Below are 19,244 nucleotides of genomic sequence, written 5' to 3' on the forward strand. Positions count from 1 at the left end.
AGTGCGTTGCCGTAGTCAAGTCTGCTACTGACGAGGGCTTGAGTTACCGTCTTTCTGGTTCCTATTGGAATCCACTTGAAGATTCTGCGGAGCATTCGGAGGGTGTTGAAACAGGAAGAGGAGACGGCGTTGACCTGTTTGGACATGGTGAGAGCGGAGTCGAGGATGAATCCGAGGTTTCTTGCGTGCTTGGCTGGGGTGGGTGGGGGTCCGAGTGCAGTGGGCCACCAGGAGTCGTTCCAGGCCGAGGGGGAGCGTCCGAGGATGAGGACTTCCGTCTTGTCGGAGTTGAGCTTCAGGCGGCTGTTGTTCATCCACTCGGCGATGGATTTTAGTCCCTCGTGGAGGTTGGTTTTGGCGGTGAGAGGGTCTTTGGTCAGGGAGAGGACGAGCTGGGTGTCGTCGGCGTAGGAGATGATGCTGAGGTTGTGTTGACGGGCCACTTTTGCAAGGGGGGCCATGTAGACGTTGAACAACGTTGGACTGAGAGAGGATCCTTGGGGGACGCCGCAGATGAGGTTGGTGGCTTTGGAGCGGAAGGGGGAGAGCCGGACTCTCTGGGTTCTGTCGGAGAGGAAGGATGAGATCCAGTTGAGGGCTTTGTCTTGGATGCCGGCTTCGTGGAGACGGGCCAGTAGGGTGCGGTGGCAGACTGTGTCGAAGGCGGCTGATAGGTCGAGGAGGATGAGGGCTGAGCTTCTGTAGCTGCCATCACTTGCTCCCATACGAGGGAGGATGAAGAAATACTGGCTGCCTTGAACACTTCGCTAATGGCACCCCTTTACCAAAAGCATGTCCAGCAAAATATTCCTACCAGTTAAGTGCCCAAAACATTCCTGATGTAACCATTCAAGGGTGTGTGTGACCCTCAAACAAGACCGCAGGCTAGAATTAAATAAAGCAGGGCAAGAGGGGTAGCCTCAGCCCATGCTAGTGTGATGGCTAGTTTCTTTGCTACAAAAACACTATTGGTGCATGGTCCGTATAAACAGACACATCAGTATGTCCCTAGCTGTGACATTTGTCAACAAATTAAAGGTTCCAACATTAAACGCCAACAGCAGACACACCTCCAAGTTTCAAACAAAACTCTGCAGTGTCTGTATCTAGACCATTGAGGCCACTGAATTCGGAAGATGCATTTGAATACATCCTACTTGCTGTAAATTCTTTCTCCAGGTTTCTCTGTGTGCCCCCACAGCGATCAGCTGACACCTGCACTGTTATTTGCAAGTCTTCATAGGGACAGATGCAGTAGCTACATTCCACTTGTACCACAGCCCTGCCTTTGCCTCCAAAGCATACAGGGATATCATGGGAACCCTGGGTGTGGCTGTGCATTATTCTTCTCCATATCATCCTGCGGGAAATTCAATTGTGGAGAAGAAGAACAGAGACTTAAAGCAATCCTTAACAGCTAGAGTATTAGGCTCAGGTCACAGCTGGATCCACCACCTTCACGCAGTCAAGACAGCATTAAATAATCTGCGTAGAAGATCTTTGGCCAGCCGTACACCATATGAAGTTCTGTTTGGCATTCAGATATATGTCGCAGATCTTGATGGTCCTGGCACAGTGGCGCCAGCAACACCTTTTGACATAAATGAATGTCTCACTGTTTTACAGGAACTAGAAGACATGCAAGATTAGCGTTCCACTTCATATGCTGCCACTGTAGGGGTGGGGGACTAACCAGCACCTACAGGCTGAATTCAAAAAAGTTGCAGTGAAGAAAGAATTTGGCTCATCTAATTGTGCACCGGTGCCAGTTCTTGGAATTCAAGGTACCAGAGCTGTGATCTTGCCACAATCATGGTACTATGATCTTGCCACAATCAATCAGAATTTATGGAGCACACTAATCACCTGTAAAGGTCTTAAGGCATTGAGGGGGTTTGGTTCTCTGTGCTTCAGTCAAAGAGCCAGGTCATAAGGTCCTGGCACCACTAGCTGGATGTAATGACAAACACTTTGTTTCCACTGATCAAGTCAAACTACATAATGTGGCAGATACTACTCAGTAGGCCCCGAGGACTCCTGGGTAGTTCCCTATCCCCTCTCCCTACTATACAGGTAATAACTCTTCAAGTGTTGAACAACACCAACTTTGATTCTCCTAAGTTGGGGAGGGCAGAGAGTAAACTTCTGTTGATTCTAATTACCGCTACCATACAAAAAATTCACCAGAAATAAGTTTGCAGTTCTCTTCTACTTTTCAAAACAACAGAGTTGTTTATGATGAACCCCTTTAGAGGTGTCTACCAGTTCTCTTCCACCTGCTGAGGCTCCTGGTTTCCCACAAACTGCTTCTAGGTACTTTGTCAATATTGCCGATTTGTCTTCAGACTCTGACACCTCTCTTCATGGTATAGATAAGCTTTTTCACTGGCTTAAATACACTCATCTGATCCTTATTTGTGGATGATACTGGATTTGCTTGCTCTCTTCTTGTGGACTGGATTTGTGACTGTTTTCTTCTTGCTTGTAAATGGGCATTATCTTCGTGAACGCTCTGCTGCTGAACTGGCAGATGAGGTATTGAAGCCTCATTTGTCTTCCCACAAAGTGCAAAAAGACCTGTCCCTGGTGACCATTTCAACAGTTCCAGTCCTGATAAGACTGTTTGGGATAAGGTTCCATATGACATTTTTGGTCTTACAGAGACTACCCAAATTTCATATGTTTTTAAGGTTGCGATGGAAGATGTGATAACACCAGGTGTTGTATCTGATGATTGAGACGTTAAAACAGTTTCTTCAATGCTTTCTGAGGTTCAATATTACACTGTATTTGAAAGTGAAGATATGTACATGACCGCAGGCAATTAAGGTGAAGTGTTTTGTTACCGTCATTATGCACACCATTACATACAGAAAGCTAGTATTCCTTGCACAATTTTGAATTATACACAGTGGGAACATTGCCAAACTCCACCAGTAGGAACTTCCAAAACATATTTAGACAAATTCATATATGTTTCTGGGCATGATACTTCAGATCTTGTATCTTATTTTAATTTACCACAACAAAAGCAAGAAAAAAACATGCTGAACGATACTAAATTAATTTACTCAAGTTCATTTGTTCCACATCTAGGCATTAAAAGCTATGAAAATTGGAAAGAAACAAATTATTTAAAATAAGTTTGAGGAACAAAAGATTGGCATGATAGGATGCCTTATTTATAGCGCGTCTGATTTCATTACAGATTATTTTTCTGAATGTCAGTTCAGCAGACTACTTGCTTAGGTCTAATGAAAATTAATGAAATGAATGTCACTATCAGCGTCAAAATTCAAATGAGATACGTAGGTATTCAGATCATGTACTTTCCCACTATCGTGTGGCAGTAACATAATGTACCTTTCAGGGAATTGTTTATAATTGCCGCCCCAGGCATGCCTTCTTATCTATTGTTTGGGAACATTCCTGAGTCAGGGGTCCTACAAGATCTGTATAAATACATCTCACACAGACAAGATTATCAGAGGGATTCCTACCAGATGCCATTGACGCTATCTATGCTACACGTCGCCTTGATGCAGTCCCAGCCTTCGCGTCATAACAGGTAGCAGAAGACCCAGAAAAGTCCAGTTAGGAATTTACAATACTAATATATCTAACTCAAGCAAACCAGAGACCCATCGCATTGAAAATCTTTGTTATAAATTGGTGTTGGATTTCTTTATTGTGTGTGTCTCACTTGCTGCCTATGCCTGTGCCTGTGCCTTACATACTTAGCACTACCCTCCGATATGCCTAACTACTTTCCCACACTACCACAAAAGAGCATTTGGGGTGCCATTTGTGCCACTGTTATTCGGTTTGTCTGGACTCCTTACAAAGGCTACCTAATTTTGGTCCACTATATAAAGAGCCAGCTTCCTGCAGTGGATAGAGGCTTAAAGTAATAACCCTAAATGCTCTGTTTTGGGGTAGTGTGGGGGCGAGCAGTTCAGGTTTGCCAGAAGTGATTGTTAAGCATTGGTTGAACACACATTGAATCAATAAATGGGGCACACACCCAAGAAGTAACTCAAGACCAATTTAGTAAAATAACACTTATTTTTACATATTTTGTAACAGTTCGATCTTAGGTAAGTACTTTTCGGGGGTGGGGAGGAAAGGCAACCAGGTTGAACCCAAAAGGGGATTTAGGTTTCAAGCGTCTTTGGCACAAAGGGACACCATTGGGTCCCTGGCGCTTGGGCCGGTTGAGCTTGTGTGCAATGGTGCTTTGTCTGGCAGGGCCGGACTGTAGGTCACCTCTAGAGGGTCTCTGGACCCGTTGACATTGTTGGTTCACTTGGACTCAGGCTCGGTTGCAGAGGTGCTTTTCAGTGTCAGGACGCAGCGATCAGAGGCTCACTCTCTGTATTGGTAACCTGGAAGAGAGGGAAAACCAGGGTAGCAGGGCAACTCTCGATGCTGGCCTTATGGATCCAGATGTCCCTCGATGGTAGGTCTGTCTTTGGGCTGTTGAAGTCTGGATTGGTCCACCAATATCCCTTGGTTACTGCAAGGGATCCAATACCCCAGGTATGGGTACAGGGAGGCACCAGGAGTTATCAGCATCTCAGGACTTCAGTGAAGTGGTGCGGCTGACCTTCTGAGCTCCAAGCCATCTTCTTCTGGCTCATTATCTGCTCGGTGGGCCTGACGGCCAACGGTACACAGTAACGACTTTGAGAGCGCTTCCTGCAGATATAAGGAAACAGCTCCCTCGCTCCAAGGGAGCTCTTTCCTGGTTGATGAGGTGCTGGGCAGTCCTCCAAGGGTTTTGGGGGGTTATCCAACTCTTTGCGAAGTTGGTCCCAGCGACTGTCAAAGTGCAAGCAGTTCGGCAGGGTTTTGCACCAATCTTTGGTGCAGGTTTACAGTTCTCCGTCTCTTGGTCCATCTTCTTTGTCAAGTCTTGACTTAATCTGTTTTCCTGCTGTCATGGGGGCACCTAAATACAAACTTAGGGGCGGTAAGGGGTGTGAAGGGTAGCAGCCAATGGGCTGCTTACCCTTGGGGTCACAACACCCCCTATATGACCACTTCCTGTAGGATGTGGGCATAACCCTGTACCAGAGTTCCTAATTCCACCCAAATCAAGATGGTGGATCCTTCTTTTGTGGGTCACATCAGTCAGCCTACCTTATGGGTCTGACTGGCCTGGTAGTTCACCAAGCGTTCCTGAATATCTAATTTCCCACCAGTCCTGGTGCCAATTGGGCCTCAGAGAAGGGGGTTGCATCTCCCACGTCTGGGGGAAGCCAGGGTTGCATATCAAAGATGGCAGAGTCTTTGAAGTCTCAAGCCTTGATATGCCAATTTACTAGCCTTCCTGCTGGAGGAGGTGATAACATCTGCCAAAGCAGGCATTGTTCCTGACCTCCTGAGGGTGTGGGCTCTCACCTGCAGGGGGTCAGAAATGTATCTCTGGTGGAAGAATGGACGAGCCAGTCAGCCAGCACACTAGAGGACTAGTAAGGTTTCAGGGGGCATGTCCGATGTGCATATCATAACAAATCTAGTACATATTTATAAAAGATAAGATGTTTGATACCTAACACCATAGGTTTCAGTGAAGCCATTATGTAGCTGGGTAACTCGTTTTGACCAGTGCCCAGTACATACCTTAAGATTGCTTTCAAGCACACTTGTAATACCTAGTAATGGTATAGACATTACAGGGGCATATCTGCTCATGCAGTTATGTCCTCACATGTGCTACAATGCACCCTGCATTAGGGTTCCAAGGCCTGCTGTAGGGGTGACTTACATATAGCCCATTCAGTGTCTTTGACATGGCACACAGGAGTGTGCTATGACATGTTTTCAAACATGGTTTGCACAATGTCACGCAGCCTGCAATGGCAGCCTGTTTGTAATTTGTGTGTGGGACCCTTGGGGTGGCATAGGACAAGCTGCAGCCTTTAGGAATGCTCTTTAGTACCCATGCCCTAGGTACGAGGGGTGCCATTTACTAGGGACTTACAGGGGTGGTAAGGTCCATGCCAATTGGGCTACAATTAGACTTTACTTGTTTTAGGAGAAAGAGCACTGTCATTGAGGCCTCAGTGCACTGTCAGTCAAAAACCATCATCTAGTAGTTTTAAGGGGGGGGCAAACAGTGGAGAACAACTGCAACAAAATTCCAATTTCTCACAGTCACTGGCAAGGGAAGGTTGTTGTGAGGACCTTTTTGACCAGAGTTTGTCCCTGTTTTTAGCTTCATTTATTTTATGTGTTTTTAGCTGCACTGCTTTTAGTAATGACATTTTACTCACATTTCTCGGTGAGAACACAAAGAGATACAAACTGAGTTTTCAATATATTCATTGAAACAAACCTAATCTTGCCTAAAGCAAATGAGCTGCGATAATTAGGCAGATGAAACAGAGCACAATAACCAGCACAATGAACATGGCAAAGACCAAGTATTCGCTATCTGGGGACATTATCTCATGTTGTGTGGTTGTTTTGCGCTACTCCAACTTTTGGGGCTCCTCATGGGATTATGTATTATGATATTCTTTTGGACCTATTATTCACACAGTTTATGTATTCATGTAGAATATATTTTCTCCTTAAATTGTATGCGGGATATTAGTGGGGACTGTCACATAGGTGCTGTAGCAACAGTAGAGCGCATTGAGATTGTAAAATAGCTTAAGATGGCTGCCGTGCTTGCACTGAATTTTACAAAGCATAAACCCCGACCCACTGTTTGTTTTTGCTGGATGTCTACTGAACATTTTACAGCTGTGTTCTCAACCTGTGATCAAGGCGTGTTCTGCGCCGAAACGCGCTGGGTGTGTGTAGATAATAGCACATGGATTAATCACTTTCAAAGAGACAGCTGGGCTGCAGTTTCATTCTTTAGCACGCCAGAGTGCGTGTCTTTAGTCTTTGATGGGTATTGTGATATGTTTAAGATCGGGAGAAGATATAACAGGAGATTGATAAATCAACAGTTGAATTACAAGGCTTAATCCCGAAGGAGCTCTGTAAAGAGTTTAATCAGGATTTATAGGGTGGTCTCACAAAGTTGGAAGAGGAAATTTCTAAAAAAAAAAAAAAAAAAAAAAAATTTTTACTTCAAATACTACCAGGCAGGAGAATCCTAAAGTTCCCTTATAAATATGATCATATAAAAACTGGGAGTGAGGAGGTGAACCAAGCACCTGTGTGGAGCGACACGCAGCAGGGAGCCCAAGAATATGAGGAGAGTGATGCGTTGGATAGTAATCTATCTGATTTGTCAGTAACATCATCATTAAAAGGTCAACCAAAGGACAGTGCCACTAACAAGAATACATTTTTTAAGCAGTTTCAACTGCTGAACCAAAGCAGGACGGACCAATTCAAAGTACCCAACTCTCGGAGAGGGAGAGTAAGAGGTGGAAGAAGGAGAGGAGCAAGCAGGCAAAAGCAAGATACAGGAAGAGAAAGAGCCAAAGCCCATGGGAATAACAACGAGGGCCAAACTTATCTGACTGCGAACTTTCCAAAGATGAAAGGGAACTTTTGCCATTGGAACTCTCCTTCTGTCCCTCAAGTAACTTGAATTATCTGCAGACTAGGACTGATTTATTTAAATTTGCTAGGAAATTCAAATTGAAAAAATTGTATCCTACTCCGGTGAAACAAGGAGTTGGCAGTAAACATAAACCCATTCTGAGTAAGTTATGGACTTATGCTATTGAAACACTGCACACTGTCTACCCTGGCTTATGACGTGGACTTCCACGCTGATCCCTTCATTAATTGACACCTTTTGGGTATTGAGGTAGATTTGGCATGCCCTAGCTCTTTCAGATCGAAGTCTACATTCATACCATCAATCCACAGTGATGCTGTGAACGTTTTTGAAAGAAAAGTTATAAATAATCTGCAAAGGATAAGATACAAACCGAGGAATGTGAGGAAGAGCAATCTATCTCATTCTCAATGGACCACACTAGACAGCCTGAAGAAGGACACCTCAATTGTAACTTAGCAGCCAAAAGAGGCAATGTGATGGTCCTTTCTAAATCCGACTATCTAGCTGAAGACAGGAGGCAGTTGGGGGATCCAGCCTGCTAAGTGCACTTCTGCCACGATAAGTATTATGAGATGCTGAGGGAATGATAGGAGAAAGGAGTATCGGAGTGGGAAGAGTACCTCTTCCTAAAATGCAATCCTCTCAAAATCCCAGTATAATACCTATTACCTAAACACCACCAAAATGCCAACAAATCCCCTAGCAGACCCATAGTGTCATCAATGGGTTCTCTACTTGAAAGTGCTTTTAAGGAAATAGCCCACTGATGTCAGGATTACACCATCTGGGGAGACCAGAGGTGTGACAGAGACTTCTGTGGTATGCATGGTATTCACCATGACGTGGGGGGCATATGGACTCAACAGATTTACTTCGTACACTAACATTTCTGTTTGTCAGCATGGTATCATCATCTACATCTAAGCATTTGGCATGTAACAAGTGTGGGGTGTGCACTAAACTCTCCGAAATAAACTCTGTGAAATACCAACGGTTCAGCGTGGGAGTATGATTCACTTGATGCTCTCCATATAACACGTAATTGATTGTAATGCTTATTCCATTTGTACCTAAGTTCGAACAGTACAAGCACTCAGATTGTGAATATCACACACTTGTATACATTTTCAGATGTCACACATACAAGGGAAGTCAGTATCGTGCTGATTAGTCTACATAATGATTAATTGTATAATTATGTTTGGACCAACAGTCATGATGGTTATGTGAACTTATTTATTTTAAATAGTATTACAGGTGGCAAGTACTGACTGTTTATATGATTTGCTTCCAACATTGGCACTGCACGTACTTGGGCGAAATGAAAATTGCTTGCCATTCAAAGCTGGCTGCTACAATTGTTTTAAGCTATACTACACAAATGTCTTGTTTAGTCCTTTGTTTGCGTCACTTAACATTACTTGTATTGGTCTAACTCTCTATCAGTGACCAAGGCTACGGCTGAAACGCTTTGGAGAGAAGCTTACTGTATAAATAAACCAGTTTTTCATGCATCCAAAAGTTGTCCGAGTGATCCTACGGCTTGGTGAGGAATGTATTATGTTGATATCTATATCTATATCTATCTATATATATATATATATATATATATATATATATATACACACATATACACACACACACACACACACACACACACATCATTTTGAGCTCATAGCTTTCTTTTTTTGTCTTTAACAATGTCAGATTTTAAGAATTTTGGGCGTTTAGTCCAAATAAACATGAACTTGAAACTACAGGCTTGATCAGCAGAGACTTGGAACTGGAATTTAGAGCCAGAGGTCAAAAGACAGTTGAAATGCAGATATTATTATTGAAATGGTTAGAGCTAGCAAGAATGCTCTTCCAATCATGATGGTTGGTCAGTCCTAGGTTTTTTCATTTATTTTCTGTGATTTGGCCTTGAAGGCAAAGGTAGAGCTGCTTCCAACCGGTCATGATAGTTTGTGGATTGACCACAGACATCCTCAGCCAGGTGTCTCTTCTTGGTAGGCAATATGCAGTAAGACCCCGGAATGGGGCAGAGATGATGATAAGGTACACTGGACTGTTTCACAGTTCAACATAATGCTATAGTTTAGGCCAGGAACATAGAAATAAAGGACTTGCAGGTTCCCACATCCACAGAGAATGAGGGCCACATTCAGAAAATTCCTCATTTTGCACAGTCGTACACACTGTATCTTGCATGGACACCATTCACTCTGCACTTGGCCTGTTGGTATCACATTCCCATACACCCACTTATCACTAATATACATTCTTCTTGTCCCATGAATGTGTACATCACCACTATCCCTTACCCTCATACAGTGTTTACAGGCGGTGGCCAGTAAGTCCTCACATCTCCTGATGAATAAAAAAAAGAACTTCCTTATGAGGGGGCAGTAGACAGCTGATGAATCTACATATTGATTACAACACCTAAGCAAAAGAGCCTTATCTCTGCTGTTTAATGTTCAGACACAGAGAATACAGAAAATCACTGTGGACTCCCAGACTGTCAAGGAAAAAGACAATCCAAAAAAGCTGAACAGGGAAGGGTGGCACAAATCTTTCAAGCCACACTAGTATTTCCGTCCCTATAATGCAGTGGACTAATGACCCAGTAAATATAAAAGTAGTGGATCTTATCTGGCCGTCAAACTTGGATGCTTTAGTTTCTCAGAACATGGAATAGGCTTGGTTGTCCAGCCTCTCCATCAACTGGGACCAACCCGGGGCAAAGTGCTGTCAGCCGAACAGCTATTTGGAGGGACAAGAACCTCTAGCATGCTGGAGTGCTTATGTTTGAGGGGTTTGATCTCCCCCACGTAGCTACATTTGAAGCACCCTCCCTAAAAGAGAAAGCTAGAATGGTGGAAGTTGACATTTAATGGGCACCAGGAGGGTTAAGCCTACTGGTCCTACAAATTTCTTCCAAAATTGCTACCTTCATTGAAGATTCCTTTAACATTTGCTTATTAGGCATTCTATCTGGCCTCCAACTGCCAATGCAGTGATTACTGTTGAGTGGTACTGAATGCTTTCTGAAGTCTGAAATCTAGTGACCTCAATGCTTGCCCACCTTTGTGAGGTATTTTTCTAAGTTCCTGTGACAATCAGTTCACGATGGACAGTATCTGCTTGTTGTTCATCTTGAGACCACCTAAAAGGATTTACTGACCAAGGGAACAGTTCCTCTTGGAAAAAGGATGGACATAGGAAACAATGAGAGGACATTCTCTTTCAACTAATGGTGGTACAGGAGGAGGCGGTTCTCCACAAGCACTCACGGAGCTGAGACACAATTGTTACCACATTGCTTACGAACATGTGGTATACAGCAACGCTTCTGTTAACAACCCAAAATACAACAAAAGACTTACACAGTTCTGACTCGCCCAATACAATAATGTACCCCTGAGCACACAGTATTCTTGAAAAAGCACTAGAACATTTAACCAATCATTTTTCACCAGAAATGGATTGTGCTGAAAAAAGAAAACTCATGTGAACACTCACCAAGGACACTCTTTAGGTTGTGCACATAAATAACTGCATTGTTGGAACCAGAGGCAAGCATATATTCCAGACCTGGCTGTGTTCCATGAGCGTGATGCCACCTTACAGCATTTACCAGTTTATGATGCTGCTGAATGGTGCAGAGTAGCCTTAGATTGGGTACCTGCAGGACTTCAATGGATCTAAAATAAAAGACAAATGTGAGAATAAAGCTTTATTTTAGAAATGCACAAAATGGATGAAAGAAGACTGGCCAGTCATGAACTTCCACACATACCCATCCTCATTGCCCAGAGCCAAGACATTGCCATCAGGTTTCCAGTTTAGTTCTGTCCGCCCAGGTAACTTGTGCTTAAACAATGAAAAAAGTACATATGTTAACCTACTAGTAAAACAATATTCATGTGAGAAGAATAGGCACTCCTCAGTGGCTGCAGATAAGGATGAATATTAACAGCAAAATCTGTTTTAAATGGAGAAACACACCCCTTTTATGACCTGGGGTCTCTATCCACAGTATCTTTGCCTCTCATTGGTTTACTGTGTGCCAAAAAGCAGATTCTTAGTGGAATCCTAGTCGGAGCAAAAGCTCTGTCAATCTACTACATTTTTTTCTACACTATTTACCTGGTCAAGTGAGACTAACCATTGTGGTTTGGCATACCTAGCACTGAACGGCCAGAAATGTTTTTACTGCTCCCCAACATCTCACAGAAAGCTACACACTGGAGGCGATTTTGTAATATGAAAGCTGAGGCATAACAGAGAGAGCTAGCAGCATCGTGTACTTTGACTGGATCAAAGAATGATGACTCAATTGGTGGCTGTGCCAGCGTTGTAAAAAGTAACAAACCAATCTCCTATGAAGAGGGTGAGGTGGTATCAGGTCTTTTAGCCTAAAATGACCTTAATTAGGCACCCAGTAACTGCTGGCTTGATACGATTCACATGTACTTTGGAGCCAAAGCCCAGCAAGTAGAATTGTGTTTTCTAGATGAGAATGTCTGAACACTGAGTGTTATCTTGATCCGACGTTCCATGTTCCAAGGACAAGGATCTTTATCACACTTTAATCCTCCCTCTGCTGACTACCTTAGACACCAAATCCAGTAAAGCACATCACCAGAGGAGCAATTTAGGGTATGGAAGAGTACACAGACCTCCTGGGAGACTAGGCGTAAAAGTCACTCTAATACAGACCCACTATTTCTTTTACAGAAGCTCACAGAACCTGTGGCCAGAGTCATGTCAATATCCTTGCCTCTTGAGGCATAATTTTTACTTTTGTTTAATTTCAAGTGCACTAAGTTTTTGGAGCCCTATCTTGACTGTATCACTGTCACGAGCTATAGAAAGCTCCATACGCTTGTCTTCTATATAAACTCGAATGTCCAAAAAATTGATTTGTTTTTTGTCAATATTATATGTAAAACTTAGACCACAGTCATTTTGATTCCAAATTTGAAAATAAGCACTGAACTCCTGTTTGGTATCATCCCAAATCAGAAACAAATCATCTATATAGCGTAGCCATAAGACTATCTTGCCCAAATACTGTGAATGTTTCTCTTGCCATGCTATCTCTCTCTCCCACCAGCCCAACGTAAGATTCGCGTAGCTGGGGGAGAAAGAAATTCCCATGTCAGTTCCCCGCATTTCTTTGTATACAGTCTTGTCAAATGTAAAGATATTATTTAGACACAATTCTACCATTCCCAAAAGCATTTCAGAATGTTTTTTCTCTTTAATATTTCTTTGTCTCAAAAAGAAATTTTATGCATTTAACCCCACCTCGTGTTTGATTTTGTCCTATATCAACACCAGGCAATAAAGTGGACTTATTTTATGAGATGGTCATAAATGACTTGGAGAAATTACAATATATGAAACCATCTCAGAAATGTGAAAATTTAACTGTGAAGTTCAAATAACGTCTATTTGGTTTTAATTAAAATGCAAAGATTTTTAGATTTGTACAAACTACAATATCCAGAATGCATTGTAACTGCGGGGAGGATATTGAAAATAAAAAGGGAAAGAAAGGAGGGGCTCATTTACCGTGATCAAGACTCCTTGGAGAGTCGAAACGCGTAGGTGGCTGTTGCTTGCAATAAAAACACGTGAATTTGTACCTTACGGAGTGCGGGGAAATCTTTTGTTTGTAAAATATTTCCGAGATTGGTCTTCTCCGTCACTTGACACCGGCAGTGGAGTGCGCCGCCCAGCAACCTTTTGACCACATTGTTTTCATATATATAATTTTTACTGCCAACTATCATTATGTTTACTAACAAAACATCAATTACATTTCGGTTTAAAGAAAGGTTTTGCCTCTTTCAGTAGTTGAGGCTTTTCAACTATCTTGCAAGTTGCAACAATTGATTTACTGTATGTGGTTAGACTAGAGTGAGTGTTTGCACCAAAAACAGTTGTTCACTGCTCTTTTGGGTTTCAGTAACATACACAAATTATGGAAAGCAAAACTTTCTCAAAATGAAACTTCATGTAGAATGCACAAGTTAGCTTTCTCCAGCTTTAATGCACCCCATGAACATACTGCTCACACAATACCTTTATGTTGTTAGTGTCTTGGATGAGTTTGTTGATGTCGAAGGCCTCTCCACTCAGCTTCCAGGGGTTATGCTGGAGGACGATCCCCTCTCCCCCGCAGCTGTACAATGTTACAGAGGGCCTGTCGCCTTCTCCTCCTGAAACAATATCATTTACTTATTAGAACACAGTAATGGGTGTCACAACCATATCGAGAGGCATATGCCCCCACTACCTGATACATAACTCCAGTTTCTTAATTCTGTGACAGAGAGGAAGAGGGGTATGGCAGTAAAAAGGGCTCACTCACTGGCACCAGTATTAAGGCTATATCACATGCATCAGTCCAGATCTTAATACGTTTTTCCTCCCAACTAAAGCGTGTGTATCGGAGAGAGGCTGGAGTTAGGATGTTGAAAGCCAGAGCCAAATAAAAGAACACTAATCTCTAATCTATCAAGGCCAAATCACAAGTAGGAACTAGATCAGAACTCAAAGCTATACAGTACGAAACTATAGTATGCAGTATACCCCTGGTCTATGCTTAACTTAAACTCTCTATCAGTTGAGGCTCAGTGGTAGGAGGTGACCATGGTTACTATATTGGAACATTTAACATTGTTCAAAATACCCAAAATACCCAACGAAATTGGGATTCCACCCTAGAAACACTAAGCATTAGTCAACCAGAAAAGGGTCATAAACAATGCTAGGGAAGGGGTAAGCTTGAACTTTGAGGGAAAACACCGGAACAGGTGCTTACTGGTCCATTCACAGAATGAAGCCAACAGAAATGTGTACCTTATCTCAGATTTGCTACATTAACTTATTCTCAAACTTGTCAACTTTCAAGTAGTATGCCCTTTTAGTTCCTTAGGCATCAGATAACCTGAAGTGACCTGCCTTGCAGGATTACCTTACATTATTCTACCTCAATACAGAGTTGGGCTGTGGTTCCTAGTTCCCCTGTAGGGTATTTCTAGGTTTTTGTGTGCTAAATGTGTGTGTATGCTCTAAAGATCTCCAGCAGTGTGTAATCTGCAATTAAGAACTTGGTACTACAGTTCGATTGTGCCCATACACCGGTCCTAGACTGATTCGTGTACAGTGCCAGTTATACTATAACAAGAACTAGTACTTTGTTATCTTTTACAGAGTTTGTTCTTTTAGTATTTCCTTCCTACTCTTTACTGGGTTAATAAACTTTTATTCAACTTTAAAATTATACAAGTGTACATATTTTAAAATAGCAGTGCTATGACAAAATAAACCAACATAAGTTAAAATACATCAACTATTAATTTACTCTTTACTGCTTTCCAACTGTTGCACAAATGCTTTGCATGTATTGTTTTAGTCCTCTGGCTAAATAGGTGGACCATGTGGATGATGCTGTTTAAGACCAACTTTCTATGTCATTAAGACTTAGAGTCCTTGTTCCTACCCATGGTGGTTATTCAAGTACATGGGTCAAGCATTTAAGAGCTTTCCTCAACTATTTACGCAGGCCAAATGAACGTAGGCCATTACAAATATATGCGTGTTTTATCTTTGTCCTACCTCTGATTCCATCTTACTTCTCTCACAAGTAAATGTCCTGGGACTACCAAGATGTAACACAGCTAAGGCCAAGCTCCCTTAACCCTTTTATAATAACACAAAAATATTGACTGAAGGTTACAGTATAGGTTCTCAAGAGGTCTGTAGCATAGCATATCGGATCAGTTCAACAGGAGTCATACTTTCAATTTGAATTCCAAGTTTATAAGATCTGTGCAACTGGAAGCCAAGGCCCAAAGACAAAGGAGGCATGAGTGAAACCTAGGGACATGGCAAGCTTTTGAAGTCTGGATTTATTCTGGAGGTGTGTAACCTTTTGGATGACTGCGGCGATTGGTTTTCTGCCTACAATAAACAGAAAAAACCCTGATACTGCATTGCTATCTCAAGTTTGAACCTGAAATAATGTAAACTGAGGGCGTACCTTAATGATCAGTACAGGCTTTCCGATTTAGTAGGTTAAAATTCAGCCTTTTACTTTTTAACTGGAAAATACACTGGAATGGGTGTACTGGATTCACACATCTAGAAACCTGGTGTTCAAATCTGGTAAACTTACCAAAGGAGAGTGGAGGTAGTGGGGGGCCCCATCCCAGTGAATACACAGTCTTACGATGGTATGTGCTGGAAATCTGGGGTGGCCTGTGTAGGAGAGAAAGAAAGAAATCACATCTGATGGGGGGTAACACAATAGTCATAGAGGAGCATTCAAGACATAATAAATACAGACCTAAACCAGGACTGAAGTACGAAAATGACACCTGGAAGAGATATGACCTGTTCAATGGGAGCACAGTCAGTCACCTGTTACTGCAGCCAGCCTTGCTGCTTTTGCCCAAGCCAGATTGTGGAAGCACGAACACACACACTTGATTATCAAAACTAATATTTTTTTTTTACAATACATAAAGCACATTTAAATAAAGAAACATTCCTATAACAGTCAATGTTTTTCTTTTTTTCATTTAAAAAAAATTACTTTTGCCTAGTGAACCTAAATTTCATTCTTCCAGCAGCAAAGCTGCCACAGCTGCTCTCGTGAGGCAAGTTTGAGACATTTATAGGGAGGCTACTTTGAAGTCAAATTATAGCACAAATGACTACATTAAGTACCCCTATATAGATTCTGTCACTAAGGCTGACAGCCTCATGAGCATGAGACAAGCTTCCCTAAGTAATGTGTTTCCTTGCATGATGTTCACATTCTACAGTATCTTATGTTCCTACCTCAGAGGCAAGGTTTCAGCTTATTTTGGTCTCCTGTTTAGGGATATACAAGGATTGTTTTATCCTTCAAAAATAGACTGCCTGATTGTCCCTTTGTCAAATGATAAGGCCGTACTAATTGAGGAATTTGTAATAGGAGCAATGTCAGTTTTAACTCACAAGTCAAAAGGTTGGGAACCATTGATGTAAAGTGTTTCCATTACAGATGAATTCGGGCGATGCAGTAGTCTGTGCCCATTCAGAACGCAGACCAGTCAAGAAATCAACTGGTTTTCCAGCTCTTAAAATAAAGGGCACACACAGAAGTGTGCCAGCACCAAAGGAGAAATCCGGACTACCAAAATATAGAGCCAAAGCTCCAAGTGGGATCTTTACATTAGTGTTATGGTCCGATGATGGCAAGAAAGTGCAGTATTTCTGGAACTCAATGTTTAACTAGCTCCGGAAACTGGAAGACAAGCTCCAGCTAACGAAATACAGTCCAACTTCACAGAATGACAACAAGACATCAGAGTCTCTTAGGGGCTAGAAAAGACCAGATAATGCACCTTAATGGTAAGGGTAGGGCAGCCATGGTTCATGTTCACTCTATATAAAAGCCATACAGTGATGGAACTACATCCATTACCAGAGCTTTGGTCTAAGTCTTTCTTCAGACTAGTTTCGATGCAGGCCTCCTATAGGGAGACTCATCAGTCAGCGGAGTCTAACGGAGCTCAGGGATCAGCTTCTTGCCACACAGTCCTGCTCACCTCCAAGTATCCAAATCTAGTCCCAGCCTCAGTGAAGGCATGTCCCCAGCAATATTCCTGCCCTTTATAAACCCTGTCCTAGACTGGTTTGCAGAGACTGCCCAATGTCTAGGCAAATAATTCAGTAATGGCCTCTGGTCCATATAGCCTGCATTTATAACTCATTTATTTACTGATTTCTCACATTTATAAAAGTGCTAAACAGCTACTTCTGGAACAAAGACCCTGCTTTTAGAGTGGAAACAAATTAAAGCAGAAAGACAGCCTAGAAATAGGCAGCCTTGTGAAGATTCCAGAATAAAAAGGTGGGGCAGGCAGTAACTTGGATGTTGTTAAGGAACAAGAAGGTTTGATATTTTACCTAAAAGCTCCAAGATAAGATTGGGAACGTAAAGCCAATGAAAGAATTCCAAATTTTGATGGTGGTCACTGACAGAGAACATCCCCCCATTCTTGGCTTTCAGAACTTGGGGAAAAAAACACCCAGACGTGATCTTAAATTGCGAGATGGTAGACAACAGGCAAATTAGGTGGTGATTCAGGAGTACTCGTATTGATTATGCAAAATATTGTGGCATAGGCTTACTACTTTAAATTTTATGCAAGCATAAGGAGAGAAAAAGGAGGGGAATTCTCTTTAGTTCCTTCAATGAAAACTCAATATCACAAAGGTATGGTGAACAGTAGTACAGGATGGGTTATATTTCCAATCCTTTCTCAAATACCTAGTGGCAGACAAGACAAAAAGCCATTATAGATATGGATCAGTACTAACCCATGTAATGTGGTATGCTTCATCATTTACCACCTCATCCCACCCTGGCAAGATGGTGCTACCACAGCAAACTCTACTATGAGGGAGTTCTTAAGATATGTTCATGGTTAATGTCTTGATAAGACAGTGATCCAGTTAAGACTTAAAAATACCTTAAGGTATACAGGAGTGCCCTTCATTAGGTTGTACATTGGGTATGATTACAAGAATCAAATGAATTATATGTAGATGCTTGGAGGTAAAATGGCCCTAATAGCCTTTTATTGTGCCAACATGTTTCTGCTCTTCCATGTACCATATACTGGGCAGGGGCATTCATCAGGGCCTTTAAAGGGATCCCTACCTATAGAAAAATGTGCACAGATCGCACAAGGTGAGACAGGGACTTCCTACCTTCACTGATAGTGTCAGCAACCCTAAGATGGAAATTTATCAACATTATCAGGTTTTATTGATACCCAAAAACATCCTCTAATGGTAGCAATGTGTCAAACACTGTTATATCTAACACTTTTCAGTTTTCAAAACGTATCAGATGATATCTGCATGCTGTGAGGTACACATGTGCCTATCAGACATCATATGCTCTCAAATGAATTACTGGATTATCCAAAACGGGAGCACTGCAGGTGCAGTGTCAGAATGGTAACAACAGAACCAATCATGCTGTTTGATTTTGAGCAGCTGTCTCTTTTCTGGTCTTATCCAGACTTATTCCAAAGCCAAAAAGACACCATGCAATCACATCTATCAGTAGTCAAAATCTAATGCACAAAAGCAAAAAAAACATAATGGTGTATCCAAGACTAATGTATGGAAGACCGAGGGTAGTAGAAAGATACCAAGGGCAAAATTTGCAAGAGGGACCAGACTAGCTTCCTCGATTACCCATCAAAAACTGCCCTATGCACATTACAGGCACTTGTTTTCATTCCAAACAAGAACAGCAGTAGTGCCAGTATGGTTCTGAACACAAGTACTAAATCCACTGTGTCTAACTATGACCTCAAAGCTTGTGATAAACAGCAGAGAATATGTGTTAAAATAATGGCAAAGTACCAAAAATGCTGTGTTGCCATCTTTGTCAAACCTTCATGCTAGTATCATGTAAAGTGCATCCTGTTTTCTTGAAAATGGGCATTGTGAATCTTCCTATGGTATCCTCTGTATAAATGGTTGCCCATGAACCATGATTAGTGGAAATTTTGATGTAAAGCAACAAGAGCCCGTGCGGACCTGCTCAATTTTGATTAAAGATGAAAGAACACTTATTTCTTATGGGTGAAGGATGCGAAAAGTTATAGGAATAGCACATGAGAAC

General features: G+C 42.0%; 1 protein-coding gene across 2 annotated transcripts in view; it reads right to left on the reverse strand.

Annotated features, from left to right (window-relative positions):
• Nucleotides 1–19,244, reverse strand: part of GEMIN5 (gem nuclear organelle associated protein 5) — a 330,369-nt gene that overhangs the window by 174,968 nt on the left and 136,157 nt on the right. For both annotated transcript variants that reach the window (XM_069199624.1, XM_069199625.1), the window contains exons 11-14: nt 15,729–15,811; nt 13,631–13,767; nt 11,337–11,410; nt 11,060–11,241 (exon numbers count right to left, since the gene is read on the reverse strand). In XM_069199624.1, coding sequence (XP_069055725.1) covers nt 11,060–11,241; nt 11,337–11,410; nt 13,631–13,767; nt 15,729–15,811 — 476 coding nt within the window. The remainder of the gene's footprint in view (nt 1–11,059; nt 11,242–11,336; nt 11,411–13,630; nt 13,768–15,728; nt 15,812–19,244) is intronic.

This window comes from Pleurodeles waltl, chromosome 7 (assembly GCF_031143425.1).
Source record: "Pleurodeles waltl isolate 20211129_DDA chromosome 7, aPleWal1.hap1.20221129, whole genome shotgun sequence".
Taxonomy (NCBI): domain Eukaryota; kingdom Metazoa; phylum Chordata; class Amphibia; order Caudata; family Salamandridae; genus Pleurodeles; species Pleurodeles waltl.